We start from the raw sequence: 25,735 nt of genomic DNA on the forward strand, positions 1-25,735 counted from the left end.
TCCTTGCCTCACAATAAGAACAGAATGTAGCTTTCCTCGTGGCTCTTTGAGAATCGCTGGGTTGCTTTTAAATAAAAGCAGAAAACAGCAAATCTTGCTCTTGTCCCATCTCAGTCTGACTTTATTCAGGTGTCCAGTAAACTGAGAAACTAGAGCTGGACACAGCAGACACCTGCAACCCTGGTGCATCCCTTAGACCCCTACTGAGCAGCCTGGAGTGTAACCACAGACAAACTCAATGGCACATTGTTGTGCTTTTTTAATGCCCTGTGGGCCATAAATGCATCACCAGACTCATAGATGAAACCTCTACTCTCCTAGATGTTCTGAGTCTGTAGACTCTAACATTCTTATCTTGAGCTCCAGAAATTAGGACATTGGAGAAAGCAGCCAGATCTGGCCCTGTACATTCCAGGAAAGACATGTTTCCATTCTGAGCTATTAAGAGAGTAGCCATAATGGACATTGTCTTAATCGGTTTTCTGTTGCTGTAACAAAATACCACAGAATGGGTATTTATAAAGAAAAGAGCTTTATTTGGCTAACAGTTCTAGAGTCTGGAAAGTCCAAGAGTGTAGCACCAGCATCTGGTGAGAGTCATCCCACGGCGGAAGGGCAAGTGAGCGCGTGCACGATACAGAGAGAATGGCAGCTGACCTCACCTGTGCAATAACTAGCCCACTCCCATGATAATAGCATTAACCCATTCTTGAGGGCAGAGCTCTTATCACCTAATCACCTTCCAAAGGTCCCACCTCAAAACACTACCACAATAGCAATTAAATTTCAATTAGTTTTGGTGGGGACATCCAAACCATAGCAGGCAGGTATTTTCTGAGTTCATGTATTAGATAGATGGCCAGCTGCCATAAGAGAGTGATTCCAGAGTACAGTGGCTTGACGAAGAGAGATGGTATTTCTCTGTCATGTAATGTATCAGCCATTGCAGACTGGTGGGGTGACTTCTCCACAAGATCTTTAGAGGACCCAAGTCCCTTTCATCTTGTTGCTTTGCAATTCCTTGAAAGCAGGAGTCAGCAAACTATGGCCCCTGGGTCACCTTCTGTTTTTTAAATAAAGTTTTATTGGAACACAGCCACACCTATTTGTTTACTGTTTTCAAGCTCTAACAGCAGAATTGAGTAATTACAACAGAGACCATATGGCCTACAAGCCTAAATTATTGACTGTGTTGCCTTTTAAGAAGTCTGCCCTAGAGCATTAGGCTCACCTGCATAGTCAAAGCTAGGACACTGGCAAATCTGCTTATCAGCTGGGGAAAGGGACAAAGGGAAAGTCAGAGCTAGGAGCTTCCTTTTAAGCAAATGACATTGTGTCATGCTGGTAAATGTTTAACAATCATCTGTCCCAGGAGGGTGGTGAGAGCTGTGGTTTGCAGTGTTTGCCAATTTCCATGGTGTAAATACCCCCAGTATGGCTGATTTCAAGTTAGCAATGAGATGTCACTGAACACAGGATGGGGAAGATGCACACAGTTGGCTTTCACAAGCCAGCAAGATCTGGCTTCAGCTCACCACTGGACACAAATGTTACCCATGCCACTTCTACTTACGTTTTGTTGGTGAGAACTTAATCACATGGCTGTAGCCAGCCATAGAGTCTGGAAAATGTATTCCCTAGCTAAGTAGCCCTGTACCCAGCCAAAACTCAGTGACACAGGTGATTCTATATTACTATGAGGAAGAAGTGGAGAACAATGGTGGGGATGGTTAAAATTCATTGCCACACATTTCTTTCCCAGGTGATCTTCTTGGCCACAGGGATAAATGTTTGCATGAAATAAGAGCAAAAACAGAGAAGCTAATATGTTGGGATAGAGTAAGGGAGAAAAGCTATTACACAGTAAAGAATGGTTCATGAGTACCAGAAGACATGTAATAAACTCAGGGAATGTCCATGCTGGGAGGTACCCAAGAGCTTAACTAGCCTAACATCCCCATCTTACAGACAAGGAAACTAAAGCTGTTAGAAGAAATGTGATTTGTCCAAAGTCACACAGCTAATGGGTGATACAGCCATGATATAACCACATTCATCTGGGCCCTTATCCTGTCTCTGCTCCTGCATTACCCATTGCTTTCAGAACTGTTCTCAAGGGTCTGGATGTTCCTCCTTCCTGGATAAGTCTGGACATGGCCTCAGAATCCCCCTTGACACCATCCTCCAGTCAACCATAGCTGTGACTCAGAGTTGATGCACAAGTTGAACCATGTCTGCCATCCTTGGTTTAGGTGTTGTTTCAAGGCCACCATGAAATTCCCCAGAGATCCTGAACAGGTGTTGGGGTGTAGACTGCCTGGAGTGTTTCTCCTGCATTTCAGATGGCTGCCTAGGTCCATGTCATCTAGATATTCCTAGCCTATATGAGTATTACACATCCCACTTTTCTCAGTGCATGTTCATAAACAGTGCCCCAGCCTAACAAAAACAGATTCATGTGTATGATCTCACTTCATCCTCACCAAAATCTTAACACATATGTACTGTTCTCCCCATTTAATAGATGAGAAAGTGGAAGCATAGCCACAGATGGGATAGTTTGCTGAAGGCAACACAGCAAGGACATGTGCTGTGTCCGCATGCATTTCAACTCCAGCAGTTCCCTGCTGCCCTTCAGTGGTGTCCTGAGTATCCAGACAAGTGAAATCAGCATTATTGTCTACTGGATACCATCCATCTCTGTTATGCCCACAGAGGAATATGAAAGGCTGGCGACTTGGTCCTTAATTACTATTTTGAGTTAGTGTTGTACTTTCATTTCTCCCCTCTAGGTACCTTCATTTTCAATTATGTCGTTACGGGTGTAGCCAAACAGCTCACTTAACTTCCTTTTCCACGACAGCCTTGTGAGGCTGGGGCCCCTCTCTGACTCACTTGCTGTTGTATTACAGCACCTAATCCAGTGCCTGGCCAATACTGGAGCCCAATAAATATGCATGTGTGAATTATTATGTGCCAATTAAAAATAATAATAAAAGCCCCCCAAAAAAGTCTGTATGAATGAATGAGTGATGGTATTTCCCTGAGACTCTGAGGTTCTCCAGAGCAGAAATCACATCCTATTGGCCTCTCTGGATCCCCAGTGTGTGGCACAGAGTAGATATTCAGTAATGTTGAAATCTGCGGAATGGGCTGGGATGGAGTAGGGGCATTCACCCACAAACACAGGTCTTACTTGAGCCTGGACTTTGGAATGAGACAGATCTGGGTTGAAATTGAAGTCTAAGGAGCTGAGTGACTGTAGGGCCAGATATGTAACTCCTCTGAGTCTCTGTTTCCTCATCTATAAAACAGGGACATGAAAGCTTACCTTTTGGGGTTCCTGAGGGTTTAAGCAAGATACAGGTGTGAGCTGAGGAGTCAGGATGCCTGGGTTGAGTGCCAGCTCCATCACCTACAAGCTGTGCGACCTTGAGCAGCTGATACGCAACCTCGATGCCGCAATTTTTCTTCTGTAAAATAAGCATAACAGTCCACAGTTTATGAGATTATTTTGAAGATTTAAGTGAGCTATTATATGTGAAATACTTAACAAATGAAAAGCTGTCTATAAATGCCAGTCATGATTATGATATTAACTATAGTGTGTTGGGAAAGCTGTTTGTAAATGTTTACTGTGCCTTTGGTTATTGTTATTATCTTTGCTCTCTTCCGAGACAACTAATCTGACTGCTGGATGGAGCCATAGTGTAACCCAAACCACAATTCCCAGGGGCCCACACAGCAGAACGGGGCTGCATCCTCTCATATTTATCCCCACAACAGCCAAACACCTCAGTCTGCACCTTCCAATGGTGGGCTTCAGGAATCTTCCATGTGAGCAAGGAAAAGTGACTTTTCCTCTCACACAGCTCCCCAGGCAGATGGCTGCTGCCTTGGAGAGGAGCCTTGGAATTTGCTCTGTTGCAGATTGCCAACCTGCTGGTGAGACCCAGATGAATGAGAACAGAAACACATGCACAGGGAAGTGAGAAGCCACCGGAGCCACGGCAGAGCTCTCACGAGGCCCTGCAAGTGACAGGCCACAGGGAGGGCTGGGATCAGAGGGACCAGGCTCTAGAACAATTGGAAAAGGACTTGGCAGCAAGGAAAGACCTGCCCTGGGATTGGAGGATTGTGTGGCTGAAGGATGGTGGTGGGGGGGGTGTCCAGATGGCCTGATTAAATCCCTGGAGAGAGGACCTGCCATTATAAAATCATAGCAATGAATTACACATTCCATGTATTAGGCAATTATTATCATCACACACCGTGCTAAGTGGTTCAAAAGAATTATCTCTTTTAAACCTCATTGCAGATGTAGACAGTGAAGACTATTATCATCTTCCCTGTTTTGCAGAGGGGGAGACTGAGGCTTAGAGAGTTTTTTTCACCTGCCCAAGATCCCTTAGCAAGTAAGTACTGGGATGTGAATTTTGGTCTTAGGCACCAGCCTCTCCTGCCTCTGTGAGGGCAAAGGCTTTGGATTCAGACACTCAGACCTTCGCCTCAGTTTCCTTGCTGGTAGAATATGAATAATGATGATGATCTCCACCCAAGAGAGGATCCATTGAAGTGGTGAAAATTGGCTATTTAGCACCATGTGTGAAACACAATAAGCACGTAATAAAGGGTGGTGTTTCTATGAGTGATCATGGTTATTGGGGCTGCTCGGGCCTTTTGTGGTACAGGATCCCAGAGTCATAGTATGAGGAATCCCTTTGGAAGCCTGTGCTTCCAAGCAGCAGCAGCAGCCCAGTGTTTGGCAGCACATCACTAAGAACTGGGCCATGCAGAGTGATCAGCAGGATGGACTATGGAGCCAGACTGCTGGGTTCAAATCCTGACTCCTACTCAGCTGTGTGACAATGAGCAAGTTGATTAACCCCTCTGTGCCCCATTTTCCTTATCTGTGAAATAAATTTAAAATAATAATGCCTTCATCATAGGGTTATTATGAGGATTAAACAAGTTCGTATTTGTAAAAAGCTTACAATATGCCTGATAAATAGGAAGTGCTGTGTAAGTATTTGTTAATAAAGCATGTTAAATAAGATTAGTGTTCCCATTTTACATATGAGAAAGCAAAATGACATTAAAGCTGTGCCAGGTTGCCTGGTGAGTGAGGGCACAGCCAAGGGATGAACCCGGGCAGCCTGGCCTCCGAGCCCAGATCCTCAGGGGTGGGCTTAACAGAGTTACACTGGAGTAAAACTCTCAGGGAACCTGGGAGCTGCTGGTTACCTTCTAGCAACAGTGAGGTCAGGATTGGTCCTTGGAATCGGAGACAAAAAGGAGGGCCACGAGCCTGGTAGGGTAGGCCCACGGCACTCTAAGGGGCTCTGAACTATTCCAGAAACTGCATTCATCTAGCACTGACTCCCTCCCCACCCTCTGCTATCACTCGCAAAACCATGCTGGACAGGGATGGCAGCCTTCCTGGGGGCCAGGCTTTCCCCACTGGGTAAGGTCTACTGTGATTCTGGTGGTATTTGTTAGATACGATATCTAATTTGAGACCTTAAAAAGCACTTGGACTGTAGTCTCTGTGTCTCTATATTTGCTTCTTCCAAATACAGTATATTCTTTCCAAAGCACTTTGCTTTGTAATTTATTTAATGATTATCATAGGAGATCTCTGACACTTAATGAGAGCTGTATGCTGAGCGCAGTACTCTGCTAAGCACTATACACGAATTATCTCATTTAATTCATATCCAAAATCCTGTAAAGAAGGTATTACTAAGTTCACTGTACAGATGAGAAAACTGAACAATAAAGTGGTTACGTAACTGGCCCCAAGATCACACAACTGCCAAATAGCAGACTTGGGATTTGAGATACCAGAGTTTATGCTCATAATTTCTATGCTAGCTTTAAAACATAATAAATGCATAAAGATTTCCAGGGCCTCACCAGCTTGCATTTGGCACTCACAAAGCATCCAGAGATCAGCAGAATGCATTAACTCCCCGCCTCGGTGCCGCCTCCTTCCCAAGAGAGAGAAAGCAACGCCATCGCTTGCTGTCCTCAGGCCTGCAGGCTTCCTGGAAAACATCCTTCTAAAGTCATGTCCCTGAAGTGGTGGAAGATATTGAGCCTATCTCTTGGGGCTGGGGCACTTGAGAATCAGAGAAATTGACCACCTCGGTAGCTGCCCTCTCACTTAAATTGATCAGATTTTTTACTGCATCATTGAAAGCCACTTGAAGGGAAAACCATAAAGCTGGTTGCCTTCTAGCGATGCCCCAGGTGACCAGCTGAATAGATTTCTGCATAAATAAGTCAGGCGCTCAAGAGGGCACACTTATTTGTCCAGGCCACGGAGGGACATGTTGGTTTACAGTGGTGGAGATCCTTCAGAAACTTTCTGGAAAGACTGTATGGGGCTCTCAGCCGCATTTACAGATATGCTACAGGAACGTTTTTTTGCAGAGTTAAACATTTCTGACAAATCGGGTTGAACAGAAAGCCACAGTTGTCATAGATTTTTATGGAAAATGTTTCTTACCTGCTCTAGTTCACTTGCCTGACTTAGCTGGTAAAATTCAGTAACCAGAACCATCATTTATTATTTATTTTGGATGACCAAGGGATTATTGATAAACAGATGCCTTCTGGGGCCTGCTTTCAAGAATGAAGACCACACAATGGCAAAGGACGCTCTCTTCAGTAAAAGGCTTTGGGGAAACTGGATATCCACATGCAGAAGAATGAAATTAGACCCTTATGTCACCCATATACACAAATCAGCTCAAAATGTAAGACCTGAAACTGTAAAACCACTAGAAAACACAGGTGGAAATTTCCATAACATTGGCCTGGGCAATGATTTTTTTGGTGATGACTCCAAAAGTATAGGCAACAAAAGCAAAAATAGACAAATGGGATTGCATCAAATTAAAGAGCTTCTGCACAGCAAAGGAAACAATCAACAGGGTGAAGACACAACTTATGGAATGGGAGAAAATACTTGCAAATCATACATCTGATATGGGGTTAATATCCAAAATATATCAGGAACTCAAACACCTCAATAGTAAGGAAATTATCCGATTAAAAAATGAGTGAGGGCCGGGCGTGGTGGCTCATGCCTGTAATCCCAGCACTTTGGGAGGCTGAGGCAGGCAGATCACAAGGTCAGGAGATCGAGACCATCCTGGCTAACATGGTGAAACCCCATCTCTACTAAAAATACAAAAAATTAGCCAGGTGTGGTGGCGGGCACCTGTAGTCCCAGCTACTCGGGAGGCTGAGGCAGGAGAATGGCGTGAACCTAGGAGGCAGAGCTTGCAGTGAGCCGAGATCACGCCACTGCACTCCAGCCTGGGCGACAGAGTGAGACTCCATCTCAAAAAAAAATGAGTGAAGGCCAGGCACGGTGGCACTTTGGGAGGCCGAAGCAGGCAGGTCACTTGAGCTCGAGTTCGAGATCAGCCTGGCCAACATAGAGAAACTCCGTCCCTACTAAAAATACAAAAATTAGCTGGGCATGCTGATGCATGCCTGTAATCCCAGCTACTCAGGTGGCTGAGGCATGAGAGTCACTTGAACCTGGGAGGCAGAGGCTGCAGTGAGCTGAGATCGCACCACTGCACTCCAGCATGGACAACAGAGAGAAAAAAAAAATAATGAGCCAAGGTCCTAAACATGTCATTTCTCAAAAGAAGACATATAAATGGCCAACAGGTATATGAAAAAATGCTCAATATCGCTAACTGTCAGGGAATGCAAATTAAAACTACAATGAGATATCACTTCACACCTGTTAGAATGGCTGTTATCAAAAAGATGAAATATAAAAGTGTTGGCAAGGGTGTCAAGAAAAGGAACCCTTGTACACTGCTGGTGGGAATGTAAATTATTACAGCCATTATGGAAAACAGAACGGAAATTCCTCAAAAAATTAAAAATAGAACTACTATAAGATCCAGGAATCCCATCACTGGCTATATATCCAAAGGAAATGAAATCAGTATATCAGAGAGATATCCACACTCCTGTGTTTATTGCAGCACTGTTCACAATTGCCAAAATATGGAATCAACCTGCCTATCAACAGATGAATGGATAAAGAAAATGTGGTATATATACACAGTGGAATTACTATTCAGTCTTAAAAAAAAGAAGGAAATCCTGTCATTTGTGACAAAGTCGATAAACCTGGAGGACATTATGTTACGTGAAATAATCCAGGCACAGAAAGAAAAACACCACGCAATCTCACCATAAATAAACATGTGAGGTAAGTAATGCATATGGTAATTAGCTTGATTTAGCCATACCACAGTGTATTCATGTGGTGCACCATAAATACACACCATGCTTAATGGTTAATTAAAATGTAATTGATTTTTTTTAAAAGAATGAATGGTAGATCATGCATGTCTCACCTATCCATTGGCACAGTGTGTGTCAGGCACTGATGGGTATACAATAGACAACAAGATAGATGTGGTCCTGCCCCTCGGAGGCTGGCATGCTATTGGAAAAAACAAACATTTTTTAAGTAAATAAAATAGTCACAAACTGTGAAAAATGCTAACAAGGAGACAAACAAAATTGGCCTGGAGAGCCCTGGCTTGGATGGACGTGTCAGAGATGTCCTGCAGAGAGCCAGGGGAAGGACCTTCCAGGGAGAGGGAACCGCAGGAGCTGAGTCCTCTAGGCAGGAAAGTCACTGCCTCTTGAAGGGTCAGAAGAAAGAGGAGAGTCGCTGTTGCAGAGTGAAGGAGGGAGAGAAGCTGGGAAGGGGGAGCCTGTAGAGCTCAGCAGGCCCCGCCTGGAGAGCTGGACTTTATCCCCAGTGCACTGGAAGGCAGTGGAAGGTTTTAAGCAGGGGCATAACATGGTTCTATTTATGTTTTAAACTCACTCTGACCCTGTGTAAGAGACTGGTTTGGATGGGGAGAATGAAAGCAGGAAGACCAGCTAGCAGGCTGTGGCAGTAACTGGATATCTCAGAGATGGATGCTGGTCTTTGAGACCCAGGTGGGGCAGCAGAGGTGGAAAGAAGTGGATGGATTTGGGATTTCATTGGCAAAACCAACAGCTAATGGAATGGATATGGGCATGAGAAAAGGTTCTGGCCTTAGTACCTGGGTGGACAGTGGTGCTGTTTACTGAGATGGGATGACTGAGGGACAAGTTTGGAGGGAGGGGATAGGTGTGTTAATGAAAAGTTCCATTTGGGACCTGCTAAATTTGAGGGTCTGAGAGCCATCCATAGCTGAGCTCAAGTAGGCAGCTATATGTGTGGAGTCATAGGCATGGTGGAGGGAGAGGGCCAGGTCCCACTGAAGAGGGCAGGATGGGGGGGTCAGGTCAAAACCTGGCTCACCACTTACCAGCTCTGTGACTTGGACAGTTTTCTTAAAGTTTCCTCATCTGTGGAGTGGGGCTTCCAGCAGCTCCTACCTACATCAGGACTTGTTGTGATGGTTTGAGTTCATACATAGAAAGAGCTTACATTTCAATAGTGAGAATTCAGTAAATGTCAGCTTCCTGTAATAACAATTATCATCATCTTAGCTACGGTAATTTTCTTGCCATTTGTCTCTTTCTAATTAAAATCAAGTACCTCGATAGCTGGTAAACACATCTCCTGATGTTCTTGGAATTATTCATTTACGAGTCTGTGAGCTCTGTGAACACAGGGTCTGTGTCTCCCACCTTTGTAGCCCCGTAGTGTGGGGCCCAGCATACCGTAGGTGCCCAATAATGTTTATCCAGTCATATGGAATGAAGAATGCATATTTTTCATGCAAAAATGCATATTTGATTGAATCCATCAAGCATGAAGGATATCAGAAGGAACTTAGACAAAAAAGAAGAAACTCCAATGGGTGTCTTTCTGTGACAATAATTTATAGCATCTTTGCTCCCAAGAAAGGAGGTCTTGCTTTCACAAAGGAGCCTCTTCCAGAATTGGATAGTGGTATGTGAGAAGAAAGATTTTCTCTATAGTGAGTCAAATCTGATACCTCCCTGAGATTCGCACACACACCACCCCAATCAAGGGTGCAGACTTTTCAGCACGACACACCCAGACCCGTGCGCACCTCTCCCGGAAGCCTCTGTGATGTGTGCTCTGGGACCTTGCTCTCTTACTCTGGCCCGCCTCCCTCTGTCATGTTCATTTTGCCTGAAGCTCCTTCCTTACCCATTGTTTAGGGATCGTTGGTCCCTTGGATGAAACCCACAGCTGCAGCAAGGGGTCCCCCCTCCTCCCCTGGAGATAGATGCTGTGTTTACCTTCTGGAAGGATCCATGGTTTCTCCTTGTGTTCTTTCTGGGCCCCTAGTCTCTGGCCTCTCCCAGATAAAAGTCAAGACACCCAGTTAAATTTCAGTTTCAGATAAACAATGGATAATGTTTTTAGTATAAGTGTGTCCCATGAAATATTTCTCAAGTATTTTTATTTGCTAAATCTGGTAACCCTAGCTGTAGGAGAGCCATGTTCAAGGCCCCCATGAGGTGTGCCAAGAAGTTCTATGGTTCAGCCACGTTCTGTGCCCTAGAAGCTCAGGTCTCAGATGCTGATGCCATAGACTGAAGTCAGGCTCCGGTCCTCCAGCCAGCTCTCCCCCACTGCCGGGGTAGCCCTCTGTCTTCCCTGGGGAGCCTTCCAACAGCGTTGGGGTGTTCTTGACTCTCCCACCTGCCATGAAAAGGCCTTAATCCTGGAGTCCAGATTCTGATCAACTCTGGGCCCCTAAGTACCTTTTATTGTCCCTCCCAGGGCTCTCCTGCAAATAGGCCCTTGGAGGCCTGGCCTGACGTTTAGGTCCTGAGACAGGTGTGCAGATCAGACCCCTCATGGCAACACCAGGCTTCTGGCTCCAGTCCTTGGAGTCCGTCTGCGTCCCAGCAGCTCCCCCTGGTGGCCAGAAGCAAACGCTTCATGTCTTGCATCTAGAGCCAAAGCATCTCCTACCCTTGGATTCCCATTCCGGAATAGTTTTCAGACCAAGCCTCCCCCACAGATATGAGTGATGTGTCAGATGAGTGATGAGGGACAGGCCAGGGGCACACACATCGCATCCACTTCTTGGGGCTCTTGTGGTCGTTCACTCCTCAGGTGCTCAGAAGTCTCAGCGCCATAAACCTGGGACAATGGCCCCCTCTCGTTCCTCACAAATTTCACCCTTACTTCCACCACAAAGTGGGTTCATTAGAGGCAGGAACAGAACCAGGAATCTCGAACACCCGGCTCCTCCCCTTAGTTCCCGCCCCCTGAGTCAGCAAGCAGGGGGAGTGTGAGGGTCCTGGGACAGCTCTGACTCTGGCTGACACACCTGCCTCTGGGCAAGGGTGGTGCATATCTGAGGCGGACAGGCACACATGGAGAAGTCAGAGTCCACGCCCTCTGCTCCATCCCAGTAGCCACCGTCTCAACTCAGCCCCTCGTCACTTCACACTTTGGCAGTGGTTTCTGTCCACTCAGCTGGTTCAGTTGGCTCTATCACGTCTCCCGGCCTCTAGGGTTGGCTCAGGCCCACCCTCCATCCTCTCCTAGGGTTGGCCCAGGCCCACCCTCCATCCTCTCCTAGGGTTGGCCATCCAACCATATCACTCCCCTCACGGCTTTTAAGGATAAAGTCTGAAGCCTTAAGGACTACGTCACAGGTCCTCTAGGCCCTGCTTACCTCAGCTTCTGCCTAGAAGTTTATGCCCCAGAAACACTGAAACCTCCATGTTTACCCTCACACAACCTGCATGTCTCAACACCATACTTTTGCTCATACTGGCCCTGCTCAAACTTTTCTGCTCTCTCTTCTCCTATCTTCTGAGTTAAGACACAAGCCAGGTGCAGTTGCTCATGCTTGTAATTCCAGCACTTTGAAAGGCCAAGGCGGGAGAATTGCTTGAGGCCAGGAGTTCGAGAGCAGCCTGGGCAACATAAGAAGACCCTGTCTTTACAAAAATTTTTTTTGATGAGCTGGGTGTGGTGATGCATCCCCGTAGTCTCAGCTACTGGGGTAAGTAAGGCAGGAAGATCACTTGAGCCCAGGAGTCTGAGGCTGCAGTGAGCTATGATTGCACCACTGCATTCTAGCCTGGGCGACAGAGCAAGATCCTGCCTCAAAAATAATAAAATAAAATAAAATAAAATAAAATACACAGATAGCCCAATGGTCATCTCCCCTACGAAGGCTTGCTGGATCTGCTAGTCTCTGCCTGGCCACTTCCTTGCACTCCTGCAGCGCCTGTGTTCTGTAACAGTGCGTGCCTCTGACCCCTCAATCCTTGCATTTGCCACATTGATTTATAACAACCCATGGCTGTGTCCTCTCCCTTTCCAGGCAGTGGGGCCCCAAGGGCAGGGATGGTGACATGTTTACTTTGTGTTTTCAGCACCTAGAAGAGAGCTTAGCACAAACAGGTATTCAATAAATGCTTAGTGATTTGATTTAATCATTAATTGATTGATCAGTTCATTGTGAGAAGGAAGTAACATCCTTTATAAGCAGAATTTGTAGCACCTTCTTGATTCCATTGATTCTCCTCCCCACCCTTCTCTAACCTCTTTCTTGATGCCCTGGGCTGGCTGGATGACAAATTCCCATGCACCTTGCCATTTATATTCCTGTTTGATCTTGCCGGTTCTCTGTCCTGAGACTGCGACTGTTTCGAATGCAGAGAATCCACCCAGTCTGTGTTCATTCAGCTCCCATTAACCTCTATGTGCTTTGCCCTCTCAGGCCCTGGGATGGAGAGGCTCACCAGACAAGGCCCTTGCTCTCAGAAGTCCCCAGCCTAGAGCAGGCAGTCCAACAAATAAACAGGCAAATAGTTAAGTCCTGTGATTGCAGGACGGGGGACGGTAGATAAACAGGCCAGCTCTCCACACGACCACCTGGGTTCAAATCCTAGCTCCACTGCTTTCACACTATGTAGCCTTGGGCAGGGCCCTTATCTGCGTCTGTTTCCCCATGGGTAAAAGAGAGGTCATAGGATTTACCTCTTGGGTTATGTGGGGATTCAATGAATTAATTCATGCAAAGAGCTTAGCAAGAGTGCCTAGTCCATAGTAAATATTCAATACGTATTAGTCGTTATGTGACTTAGCTCAGTATGCTATGGGAGCACACAGGAGACTAGACAGATTCACAGCAGTCATAAAGGACAAAGGATCAAGAGACATCCGGAGGCAATCATTTTAATTGGAGCCTAGGAACAGGCAATTTACATGAAAAGCAAATGCAATGTCCCAGGGTGCTTCCTGCGGAGTTTGCCCCTGTGCCCCTCTGGGAAGCCGCTGTACCCGCATGATGTCTCTTCCCTTCCTTAGGGCCGACGACTGCTTTTGTGCATCTCGAAAGCTGGATGCGGTGGCCATCGAAGCCAAGTTTAAGCAGGACCTGGGTTTCCGGATGCTGAACTGTGGACGAACAGACCTGGTGAAGCAGGCAGTATCTCTGCTGGGGCCCGATGGGATCAACACCATGAGCGAACAGGTACAGGGTCCGAGGGTCTGAACAGGCTCCCCACCTCCTCCATGTGCATCACCCCTGGCAAGACAGAGACAGCCGGTGAATCCCCTCTGCAGGCGCTGGGCAGAGGCTCCCCCTACTGACGGCTTAGATTGCTTGCTTGCTTGTGTTTTTCTTCAGTTTTTAAAATATCTTATAAAAATACTGTGGTTCATCTTTATAGAAGTAGCACATGATCATTGCAGCTGAAATGGAAAAGAGAGGAAAAATAGGCCCATTCCAGAAAGGAAATAATGCCATCACCGTGTAACCATCATTTCTATTTAGTATCTGTCCTTCAAGTCCTTCTTCCATCGTGGTTAAAATTAGTTCTCTGCTTGTCTGTCTGTTCCTGCACAGGACAAGCCCAGACAGACTTCATCAAACTTTTAGGATATGTTTAAGATACACAAAAGTCATTCTGGGGACCCTAGGAGGCGACTCAGAGATAGGCAGCTATCCCCCCTAACTCCTGAAACTGAGGTACAGTGAGAGACATGTGGGCCCAGCAGTCAGGGAGATACCTTGTGTGGTGAACCGTCATGGACAGAGAAAACAAACAGCAGTTATAAATGCAAGTCTCACATGGAAAGTCACAAGGGACAGATGGGGCTGCTTCTCACATGGCAGCTCATGCAGTGAGTTCCAGATAGGGAATGACAGGGACTATTTATTTAACTACAGCTATAATAATTTTACTGAGCAACACCAAGGAGCTGTAATACACACACACACAAACACAGACATACATGTATATTTATATTCTTTTTAAAACCCCAGTGATTTATTACACCTTGCCTTTTTCAATATTTTATATTAAAGTTACTTTGCAATATTGTTGAATATTCTTTTTTTTTAAGAGATGAGATCCCATTATGTTGTCCAGGCTGGCCTTGAACTCTTAGGCTCAAGAGATCCTCCTGCCTCAGCCTCCTGAGGAGCTGGGACTACAGGTGTGCACCACCACACCCGGCTTATTTTTATATTTTTTATAGAGACAGGGTCTTGCTACACTGCCCAGGCTTGTCTTGAACTCTTGGCCTCAAGGAATCCTCCTACTTTGGCCTCCCAAAATGCTGGGATTACAGGCATGAGCCACTGGGCCCAGTGTCTTTTTTAAAAATCACTTCTAATGGCTACACAAAATGGTCATTATTATTTATTCATTGACCAGGCCTCAATTGTTGGAAATTTAGGTTGTTTCAAATTACTTTTATTAATAATGCTAGGCTAAACGTATTTACACGAGTATTTGTTCAAACCTGTGATTATTTCATTAGGGAAATTTTTAAAATGCAAATAGTGGCTTAAACGCACCAGCTTTTCTAAAGGTTCTCAATCTTAAATTACTTTCCCAGAACTTTTGTTTCCTTTTACACACCCTCCAGCTATATGTGTGTTTACTATTACTCTTCTGCTTATCTTTTGCCTGTTTTCCATTAGAGCTTTACTGTTTTTCTTCTTTATTCAGGAGTGCTGTTTATATATTAGGCACATAATCCTTTGTTATAATGTGATAAATATGTCTCAATTCATTGTTTACCTTTTGATTTTGCTTATAATGTTTGCAATTATATGTCCCCAAGGCTGTAATGATTTTCATTTGTGATTTCTTCCATTCCTTTTATGCCTAGAAATAGATTCACAAACCAAGTAGATATCTTTTATGGTTTTAATTTTTCCTGTATATCTCTAACCAAACTAGAAATGATTTTGATGTGTGGTGTTAGAAAAGTCTCTAATTTGGATGTTTTCCCAAATAACCGACTTTGTGACACTGGTTATTGAAAATCCATCCTTTCCTTCTGTTGGTTGCGATGCTTCGTTTATAGAAGCAAGAGTCATTGGTGAATCTGGTATTCCTGAAGGCCATTCCTCATTTGCTTGCCTTTTGCTTGCAAATGACCATGTCAAACCAGATGTCAGTGATGGGCAACGCCACATGCTCAGAGGCGTTCAATTTCCTTGATGCTGACCAGCAGCTTTTATAGAGCAAAGATGACACTGTTATATTGTGAAAGAGAAAATGTCAGATAAATGGTGTTTACCAATGAGATAGCTTAGGGCTGATATTGCAGAATCAATCTAGAAAGTTCCTAAGAGCTTTAAGTGTTTAGCAAACACCCTTAGGTCTGTTGCACCCTAAGACAGACAAACGAACGAAAATCCTCCAAGGCAAGGAAAGATAAATGCTGAAAAGGCCACGGAGGCTCCTTCGTCGCCTCTATTTTGGTTTCCACATGTGGAGGGTTGTGACCTTACGAGTCACAGGGCTGCACGCTTATTTTTGTCATGCCGGAGCACAAGCATGGCCTCCGAAACACAAGTAAGATTTTCCATTTGTTATTGTCGATTGACCACAGCCACCTTGTAAACGTTCTCCGTTCTCTGGTTTTTAACTCACCGCAGGGCATGACTCCCCTGATGTATGCCTGCGTCCGTGGGGACGAGGCGATGGTTCAGATGCTGCTGGATGCCGGAGCTGACCTGAATGTGGAGGTGAGGGTGCAGAGGCCGGCAGGGCCCCTCAGCCGGCAGTCCCCAGGGGAAGGCAAGCAAGAAAGGGGGGCTTTTTCTCCCAAGAGCTGCCGCTGAGGGTGCACAGTGCAACAGATAGCCCTTTCCTGTGTCCTCTTAGTCGCTGTGGCCCTGGTGAGACCACCTGACAGATTTTGTCCATCCTGAGGCCCCCATCCCAACCAAACCCCAAGGAGCTGCCTGCATGTATGTTATGTTTAAAAAAACCAACATAGCTGCAAGGAGCACTGGCTTTTCCTTGGCTCGGCAGTCCTGATTTCCAGAGTTCCTGATTCCCACGGCTGATCAATTTCTTCTAGGATGGGGCAGAGGGAGCACTCCTGAGCCATCAGCCCTCTCTTTCCACTTAACACACAGCAAAGGAGGCACTGGCTCAATCCCTAAGCTGGTCTTCCTCCCGCAGATCCTCCACGCTCCCCCTCCAAACCCTCTTTGGCTCACCTTGTTGGCTGAGTTGACAGATCTTAAAGCTAATCTCAGAGCTTCCCTGAGACAATGTGGTCTGGTGGAAAGCATGTCCCCCCAGAAACCCTCCCCTCCCCCTTGCAACATTGGCCTTAGAATCTGACAGATTTGGGTTCAAGTTCTGATACCACCGCTGCCATGGTGACTTGCTTTTGTGCTTGGGCAAGTGCCTTAACCTTTTTTCTCTCCCAATCTGCAGAATGGGAAAATAATCGCACCCATCTCATATAGTTGTCAGAAGGGATATAGAGAGGAGGTTTGGAACTCAGTTAACATTGGTCCCTCCACCCACACCCCAACCGCGTCATAGGTGAAATATCACTTTTTTACCATGTTCTATGCTGCCTGAAGACCTGCTCTCCCTGGCGGCAGGATATTGGCAGTATCAGACAGCAAAGAGATTGACGGGCTGAAATCATAACTCGGCAACCCTGGGAAACCTTTTCAGTTCAAAATTAGATGCCCGTGCAGTCTCAGTACTGTGTGTGTGTGTTTTTTTAATGTGAGTTTTATATTTATCTGAGGAAAGCAGACAATAGACACAGTTTTGGATCCAGAATCATTTTGGATCCTATAACTTTGGAATCTGTGGGGATTTTCCCTCCTGCTGTGAATCCTTAAGCACCATGCAGACCCACGCAAGGGGTCCTCAGCATTGGGTTCTGGAGCATTCTCGGGTCCTCTCTAGCCCATCCCACGGATCTCAGCTCAGGCCTTCCTCCAGTGGATGCTTAGTGAACCAAACTGCTCTGAGTGAAGCAGGCATTGAGGTTACATGACCCCAGGAGTGTTTGGGAGAAAAGCTCCATGTGGGTGCTGATCTTGCAAGATCCTAGCCTTCAGCTGCCCTGTCTCTTCTCTCTTGGCCTGGAGTGTTTTTAGGCCCCCATCCTGAAAGACCAATCTCAGATTGTTCATTCATGATGCGTCCTGGGAAAGCTTTGTGCCCATATTTCGGTAGTGCAAGAGGGTCCTTGTCAACCAGGAAGCCAGCAGAAGAGTGAAATGAGAACAGGGTGGGGCCAGCTGTGATCAGATGGTGAAATTCCTCCATCAGACGAGTGATGGACTTCCCTGGCTTGAAAGCTGAAAGCAGACAGTCCCTTGCCTGGGGTTTGCCACCACTGAGAATCTCTCTTAAAAGTGTGGATGGCATGGTAGTGGCATCTCATGCTCTCTGACATCCTGTAGCTCCCAGAACCACCACCCTCTGCTAGGTAGAAAGAAGAAGGAGACAGGCCAGAAAGCTAGCTCATTGTAACTGCCATTACAGCTTCTCCAAAGCACCTGAGAGGCGATCAGAATCATCCATTACTTCCTTTCAGAGGAGAAGCGAAGGAGTCCTTCTTATGCACAAAGGACATAAAGTCACTGAGACATTTTCTCACTGCCTTCAAGGGTAAAATCTCCAAAACACGGACTTCCATTGTCCTGCCTTTGGGGAATTGCTTTGGTCTCTGTTCTTACAAACACAAGCAGGACAGATCCACGGCTTTGGTGAGAGGTGTTTGGAGCATCCAGCAGTGGAAAATCCCTGCCCTGTATCACCAGCTCTTCCCAAGGCATCTTCCAGGATGTCTTTTTGTCCATCTCTAGCCCATGTGCCCAGCCACAGATACGTCAAATTTGCTAGCCTAAGTATTGTGAAGGTCACATTTTGAAAATAACTTCAATTTGTTTATAGGTTGTCAGTACTCCTCATAAATATCCATCCGTCCACCCCGAGACCCGCCATTGGACGGCTCTGACTTTTGCTGTGTTGCATGGACATATTCCTGTAGTTCAGGTATTAACGTATTTCCCTATCCACATCTGACTTTTGATTTTACCTCTTCCATAACACACATCTATACCTCTCCCAGCATGCATATTCTCTAAGACATTCATATTGGTTAACTGCAATTCAATATAGTATATTCATATCACGTGAATACAAATATTATATGTAATGATCTATATGGCCAGGCTTTAACCAATATGAAATGATCACATATCCACACACAGCCTCACACACAGAGTGACAGACCCATGAAGTTCTTCCTGGTTGCTCTGGGGTGGGGCTTCAGCTGTTTTTGTGGATTTGTTCATTTTGCTTGTCGCAACATGAACATGAGATTTGGTTGCTATTGATACCTTAGAACCTTCCCTTAGGTGTGACCCCTGGTGTTTGTGTAGAATCCATTGGTTTCCAGCCAGTGGGAGAAGCATCCAAGACATCAAGGGAGTGTTTCCAAAAGACACTTGCTTGGATCCCACTTCTTGAGAATCAGGTCCAGGAGGTCTAGAGTAGGGCCTTGGCCATGTGTCTTCTGAAACAGCTCCAAGCACAGTGACATGTCCTCATTGGAGGTCCTTTGGGCATATAAATATGTATTGCTTGTACTTTTTCTGGCTGTTGTAGAGTTGGTGTTCAGTGAACAGCCATACAGTACGTTCTAAATCATGAGCTTGATCTTTACTTCATCAGAAAAGAGAGATCAGCATCCAAGTTCATGACTGCACCTGGTCCTGTAGTGAGTGCTGAGGTTGGGCACATCAGGAACTCACCTCCTTTTGTGTGGTCCATGCCTCTTGATTCCATGCAGAGCAGGGACAGCTCTGCAATGCTGGAATTTCATGGGAATCCTTTGTTGTTTCCTGGGTCATGAGAATCCTTAGAACAGATCCCAAGCCATGTTTCAGGAGGCTGACAGTGTGACGTGTCACACTGAGAGCTGGCTTCTGCCTATAGAACAGTATGCCCAGTCCACTCCTGGTAGAGGAAACTAAGAAAGAAGGGGTCGGTTGGTGGTCTGGTGGACACAGATGTCATTCCTTAACATGCAAGGACATTCCCGACCTTTAAATCAGGAATGGAATGGGAACAGTAAGCAGCCAAGCAAAGCCACACAGAAGTCAGGCAACCACCCTGCCGCAGGGCCAGCGATCACGGAGTGCCAAGTAGGTGGCTCCCCCATGGCCGTGCCCTCAGGGAGCCCTAGGTAGGCAGTAAAGATAGCAGATTTTTCCCCCATTTTCCATCAGCAGTGCTGACAGCACATTCACTGTGAATGAGACCAGGCATGGACAGCATCCCTACCTCTTTAGGAAGCCCAGCTATCTCAGGGGACGCACAGAATGAAGTCTTATGAAGCAAAACTTCTGGAAGCTCACTCTGCCACTTTATTAACTGATCTTGCTGGCCAGAAACCTTAGCATTTGCTAAACTGTCCTCAGGGCCATCCAGGTGGGGCCCCGGGAGACCCCCAAAGTCCTTCAGAACTCTTGAGAGTCTGTGGTTCTACGAGGCTACCCTAGTGCCCTCTGAGGCTTTGTGTAACCAGCCCAGGAGGGGAGTCTTCCAGCATTCCTGTGCCAAGAACCTTTAGCCCAGTGCTTCTAGAAATGTTTATATATGTATACATCTCCTGGAGATCTTGTTCAAATGCAGACTCTCATTCAGTAGACCTGGGTGGGGCCTGAGAATCAGCATTTCCCACAAGCTCCCAGGTGGTGCTGATGCTGTTATGCATGGAACACATTCCGAGTAGCCTAGCAGCAATGAGAGACTCTCAGTTCATCCTCCAGGGTACAGCTCCCCTCCAGCCTGTGCACGCTGTCACCAACCCAGAGGGAGGGAAGGAGCGCTGGCATCTCACCCATCCCAGCAGTCTTTCCTGACGCCTGTGCACAGTGTATCTCCTCTCACCGTCTCAATGGCCGCTCTTCCTCTGCAGCTCCTCCTGGATGCTGGGGCCAAGGTGGAAGGCTCAGTGGAGCACGGTGAGGAGAACTACTCGGAAACGCCCCTCCAGCTGGCAGCTGCTGTAGGTAAGAGCTGCCGGTTCTCACCCTGGCCAGGGAGCTCCAGCGCACCCTGGCCCTTGAAGTGCCTGTGACTATATTTTTGCTTTATTCTCTTATAAAACCCCCTTCTCTGGGCTTGCAGGAAATTTTGAGCTGGTTAGTTTGCTGTTGGAGCGTGGTGCCGATCCCCTGATAGGAACCATGTACAGGAATGGAATTTCTACAACCCCCCAGGGTGATATGAACTCTTTCAGCCAGGCTGCAGCCCACGGACACAGGTAGGCTAGGATGGGCCAAAGCCAGAGGTCCCGAGTGGTGTTTGTTAAAAATGCAGATTCCCAGGCCTACCCCAGACCCATTGTCTCTCTGGATGTGGGGCCCAGAGGCAGTGTGAGGTGGTCCAGGCCCCAGGTCTGGCCAGAGCGACCCTACCTGCCAGCTGACAGCCAACTCCATGCAGTGCACATCCACTCAGAATGCTTTATTTTACCTGCTCCTGGCCAGCTTTAAACTCACAGAGAGACATCACTCTTGGTCGGTTTTGCTCAGGGCACGTCATGTCAGCTGTCATGAAGTAAGAAGAATCCATTTAAAAAATAATAAAACCTTTCATGTTTGGTGACTTCCCTTCTACATCTCCTTCTGAATTTCCCCTCTGATCATCAGCTTTTATTACACATAACCCCAAGCAGAGCACATTCACTTTGGAGAGAGGGCAGGCTGACTGTGACAAGTGCAGAGTTCTAGAGCCTTCTAGATTTTTGAGGAAATCCCTTAGCTCCAAGTTGCCTCAAGGAAACAAGGCCAGTCATGCCCCATCATCTCCTCCATCCCCAAAATGTGGCACCCACTGTTAGGCCTCTGAAAGTGCCACCCATTGATCTTGTCATCACCCCTCCCAAGCTAGTGGCCCCCTGCTTCCCCAGCCTGCCCCTGCCCTGCCCCAGCAGATCCACTTCCATCTCTGAGTGTCATCCTCTCTGGGTTTATGATTGACAGGAATGTGTTCCGCAAACTGCTCGCCCAGCCAGAGAAGGAGAAGAGTGATATCCTGTCCCTGGAGGAGATTCTGGCCGAGGGGACTGACCTGGCGGAGACAGCCCCGCCCCCCTTGTGCGCCAGCCGCAACAGCAAGGCCAAACTGAGGGCCCTGAGGGAGGCCATGTATCACAGCGCTGAGCATGGCTACGTGGATGTCACAATTGATATCAGGAGCATAGGTCAGTCTGGGCACCCTCCACCACGGGCACCATGGTGCCCCCAGCTTTAGGTCCACACACACATGAACAGGCACATGTGCGCACACATACACATGCAAAACACGCACATGCACATACACGTGCACACACACACAAGGGGACCCAGGGAGCTTCCCCTTTACCAGTTGAAACACTTCCAGGCCAAGATGCCCACACCGTCCCCATAGATAGCAGTGTCCTGCCTGCCCCAAAGACCCATCCTCAGACCATCTTTCCATGATTCCCAAACACTGAACCCTGGGGCAGGAATTCAAATCACCTGGGGAGCTTGTCTGAATACCAATTGCCAGGCCCTACACCCAGAGGCTCTGCTGTCGAGGGTCTGGATGGATAAAGGCTGGAAATCTTTATATTTAACAATCATCCCAGGTGGTTCCCAGTGGTTGAGGAATCACTGCCTTTAGAGCACCCAACTCCACGAAGCAGTGCTGGGCAGTTGTTAGGGTGAGGGCGCCCCTTTCTTACCACAACTCCTGTTGAGCTTCAGAGGGCAAAGCCACTCTCAGGAAGGTTGGGCTGGCTCTTCCTTGGGTGAGCTAGCCCAGAGCCATCTCCTCCATGTGTCTGGAGAACAAGGCTAGCCTAGCCTTCACCAGCGTAGTGGCTTTCGCTCTGCCATGGAAGTGGCCGGACCTAGCCATGGGTCCCTAAACACAGGGTGTGGCAGATTAAGGCAGGCTGAGGACTGAGGAGAAGCCTCCTAATGCTGTTCTGGAAATGACTTCTCTCCAGGGAAGGTGGGGAGGGGTTAGTATGTGGAACGTTTGTGCCATTGCCCTGGGAGCCTATTTTGCATGATTATGAAGCTCGAGATTCCGAATGGGCTACTTGTTATAAACAGTAGCAAGACACGTCCTCCTCTGTCTGTGCCTCTGCATGAGAGGGGAGAGGCAAATTACAGCAATCAGCTGCTGGAGAGTTCCCTGTTAAAGGAGGAAGACCTGATGAAGTACCTGCAGATGGAAATGTTGTTTTGCACAGAGGAGCAGCAGGAATATCCTCTCATGTCTTCTTATTCGGGTATAAATATCTATCTTAGCCAGAGCTGTAAATGGTGAAGTCCACCAATGGGTTTCATCAACTCTAAGCTCTCATCTGGGCATGGATGTGTTCCAGATCCTTGGGCACATCCACTCTTTAATCCTGGGCAAGACTCTTCTCCCCTCTGAGCTTCTTTCCCCAGTAAGTAGAGGGGATGGAGCCTATGCACTCAGAATCCAGAAGTATGGAATATGCATAAGTAGCGTGCATAATAATTCCAATATGCTACATGATGATTACATCTTGTGAAATGCAGCCCCTAATAATATGAGTAGCATGAAGAGATGGACACCCATAGCTGAGGGAATTGAATTATGACCTTTAATTTCAACTTTTGCAGGTCTTTGGGAAAAAACCTACACTGGTTCTATTCGTTGAAAGTCAATCCCTTGGTCTCGTCATTTAATAATGTCCTGGGGAAAAGCCAACTTCCAGATAAAAACTCGCCTACTCCTCTGGTTGTTTTCCGCCTTTCCCCTCTCTTTCCCCCTCCCCTGCCACCTTCCCTGGCTCCTCTCCCCACTCCAGGCGTCCCGTGGACTCTGCACACGTGGCTGGAGTCTTTGCGGATCGCCTTCCAGCAGCACCGCAGGCCTCTCATCCAGTGCTTGTTAAAGGAGTTTAAGACCATTCAGGAGGAGGAATACACGGAGGAGCTCGTTACCCAAGGCCTGCCCCTGATGTTTGAGATCCTGAAAGCAAGCAAGGTATGTGGGGTTTGAGGTTGTTGTGGTCATCGGCAGAGAACAAAGCTGGAGGTTCCCAGATCTGAACGGTCTTTTAGCCTGGTGTTCCCCTTTGAGTGGGATCACTACGGTCATAGCGACCAGTGGCGAATGTAGCCCAGCAGACGAAAGCTACCTGTGCACTCATTTGTGGGCAGCTGTCTTGCTGAACATCCACATGAGCTAAGGCACTTGGGCACATGGACTGCTTAGATATCTTCTAACTCAAGGAACTTGCAGAAGAGCTGGAGAGATGATACCAACATGTGTGCCCCAACAGCATTATGAAGCAGTTGGTACAACAGTATTAAATTTGGGGGTGCAGGCTAGGAGAGGTGTGGGAGTTCAGGAAGGAGGAATGAGAGGGTGGGTACCCTGAGGTGCTGAGACTAGACCACGCGGGGATGGAAGATAGGAATCGGTAGGATGAGGGAAATGGTTGCAGCTTTCTGGATAAACAGAACACAGACCCTGCTGAGGTTTCTGAAAAGCCAGGCCCTGGGAGAAGGCTTTTCCGGTCGAGAGGGTCAAATGAACCTAGCTCTGACCCCTTGGGATTCACCCCTGCTGACACCTGTATCCCCAGCAACAGGGAAATGCAGCCTCTTCATAACAGCAGGCCAGCCTTTCGACTATTACAACATTAATTCTTAAAAATATCTTTGGGGTTTTTTGGTGATGCTCTCTAGACACTCCAGTCCCTGCAGGGCCCCAGCACCAGCCATCTCACCTCTTTGCCCCAGAACAGCCTTTGTGGAACTCTGGGGTCTACGACGGAGCCTGGGAAGTCTCAGGGGAAATTGGCCTCTGAACCAAAGGGCAGTGTGGGTCCCCCTGCCGGGCTGGGCTGTGTGATGTCCATGGGGCATTAGAGGGGACATGGGGCTGCTTCCTCCACATAGCAGGGATGGCCCTTCAGTAAGGAGGCAGCAACACAGCATCTCTGCTTTCGGCGCTCTGGGCCTCAGGTGGAAAGCGAGTCCCATTAGGTGTTCTCATTAGCGCCCATCCTTAGCCCGGTGTCCCTGGGCCACCTGCAGGCTAGATTTGTGCTTGAGATCAAGACCCACCAGGACCCCAAATGGGAGCAGGTGCACCAGGCCTAGGGTAACAAGCTTCGGTGAGTCCGTGAGGAGTAAAACCTGCTGGAAGCATTTCAAAACCAAACTCCCCACCCGACTTAAAAATAAGTAGATGAATAAAGAGACTTTCACCTGAAATCACCTAAGAAACTGTCTTAGTGAGAAACATTCCCAGGGTCTGGTGTTCTATCATTTTGAGGTTTTGTTTGTTTGTTGCTTTTAACTTTTCTTCAGGCTATACTGGGAATTCCAGAATTTATTGAGACATTCTGTGTATTAAGTAAACCTAACCTGTGTGTTCTTAAAGTAAACTTTACTTTGAGGTATGACATACGTACAGAAAAGTGCCCAGCTCATAACTACGATGCCAAATGAATTTTCATAAGATAGACAAACTGTGCAATCCTCATCCAGACTGAGAAATGGAACATGACTAGCACCCAAGTGGTCCCCTTACACCCTACTCCACTGCTATCCTCCAAAGGGCCGCCACTCTCCCGATGTCTAACACCACACTTTGTTTTGCCTGGAGCCACAATGTTTGACTTGGACAGCTCATTAGATAGGAAATAGTTCTCAGAACCTGAGCCCATGATTATAAGAATCTACAGGCTGAAGCATACAAAATGCCCTCCATTCACAGAAGTGGTGGGTGCTCCCATCGTTTAATAGTCAGTCATTTGAAAATCAGGCTGACTGGGTATGGTGGCTCATGCCTGTAATCCCAGCACTTTGGGAGGCCGAGGTGGGAGGATTGCTTGAGCCCAGGAGTTCGAGATTAGCCTGGGCAACATGATGAAACTCCACCTCTACAAGAAATACAAAAAAATAGCTGGACGTGGTCGTGTCTCAAGAGCAGGGAGCCAGTGAAGTGTGTTTTGCTTTTACAGGGGGTTCAATGGCATCCCCTACTGGTGAAATGTGGCTTTACACATCACATGCACTGACCACTGGCCGGGGGTGGGAGCGGGTAGGTGGAGGTTAAAGAGGAGATAATTTCCCCGAGCCTGCAGGGTGAAGTCACCCATTCCCCAAGCACGGGGGATATTCTTGTGGTCAAAAGAAAAACTGGAGGGAGATGATGACAGAGAAATTCCAAGTTGAGAAGACAGTCTCCTGTCGGACAATAGGGCAGCCATCATCACAGAGCTGGCCAGCATTGTTCCTTCTCCCTGCACTTTAGGATTCCTGTTCAAATGTTTGTCCAAACAAGTATCTTTTTTAAAACAAGGTCTCGCTCTGTCGCCCAGACTGGAGTGCAGTAGCATGATCTTGGCTCACTGCAACTTCTGCCTCACAGGTTCAAGCCATTCTCGTGTCTCAGCCTCCCAAGTGGCTGGGATTGCAGGCATGCACCACCATGC

At 47.1% G+C, this 25,735-nt stretch overlaps 1 protein-coding gene across 4 annotated transcripts in view; it reads left to right on the forward strand.

Moving 5' to 3' along the window:
- The window catches only part of ABTB3 (ankyrin repeat and BTB domain containing 3), a 341,276-nt gene that overhangs the window by 278,541 nt on the left and 37,000 nt on the right, over positions 1-25,735 (forward strand). For 2 of the 4 annotated variants that reach the window (XM_003313906.7, XM_016924111.4), the window contains 7 exons: positions 13,295-13,460; positions 15,885-15,974; positions 18,163-18,264; positions 20,195-20,288; positions 20,407-20,542; positions 21,264-21,484; positions 23,093-23,271. In XM_003313906.7, coding sequence (XP_003313954.2) covers positions 13,295-13,460; positions 15,885-15,974; positions 18,163-18,264; positions 20,195-20,288; positions 20,407-20,542; positions 21,264-21,484; positions 23,093-23,271 — 988 coding nt within the window. The remainder of the gene's footprint in view (positions 1-13,294; positions 13,461-15,884; positions 15,975-18,162; positions 18,265-20,194; positions 20,289-20,406; positions 20,543-21,263; positions 21,485-23,092; positions 23,272-25,735) is intronic. The other 2 variants (XM_016924109.4, XM_016924110.4) reach the window with 2 other exon arrangements.

The sequence above is a fragment of the Pan troglodytes genome, chromosome 10, assembly GCF_028858775.2.
Source record: "Pan troglodytes isolate AG18354 chromosome 10, NHGRI_mPanTro3-v2.0_pri, whole genome shotgun sequence".
In the NCBI taxonomy this organism is placed as follows: Eukaryota; Metazoa; Chordata; class Mammalia; order Primates; family Hominidae; genus Pan; species Pan troglodytes.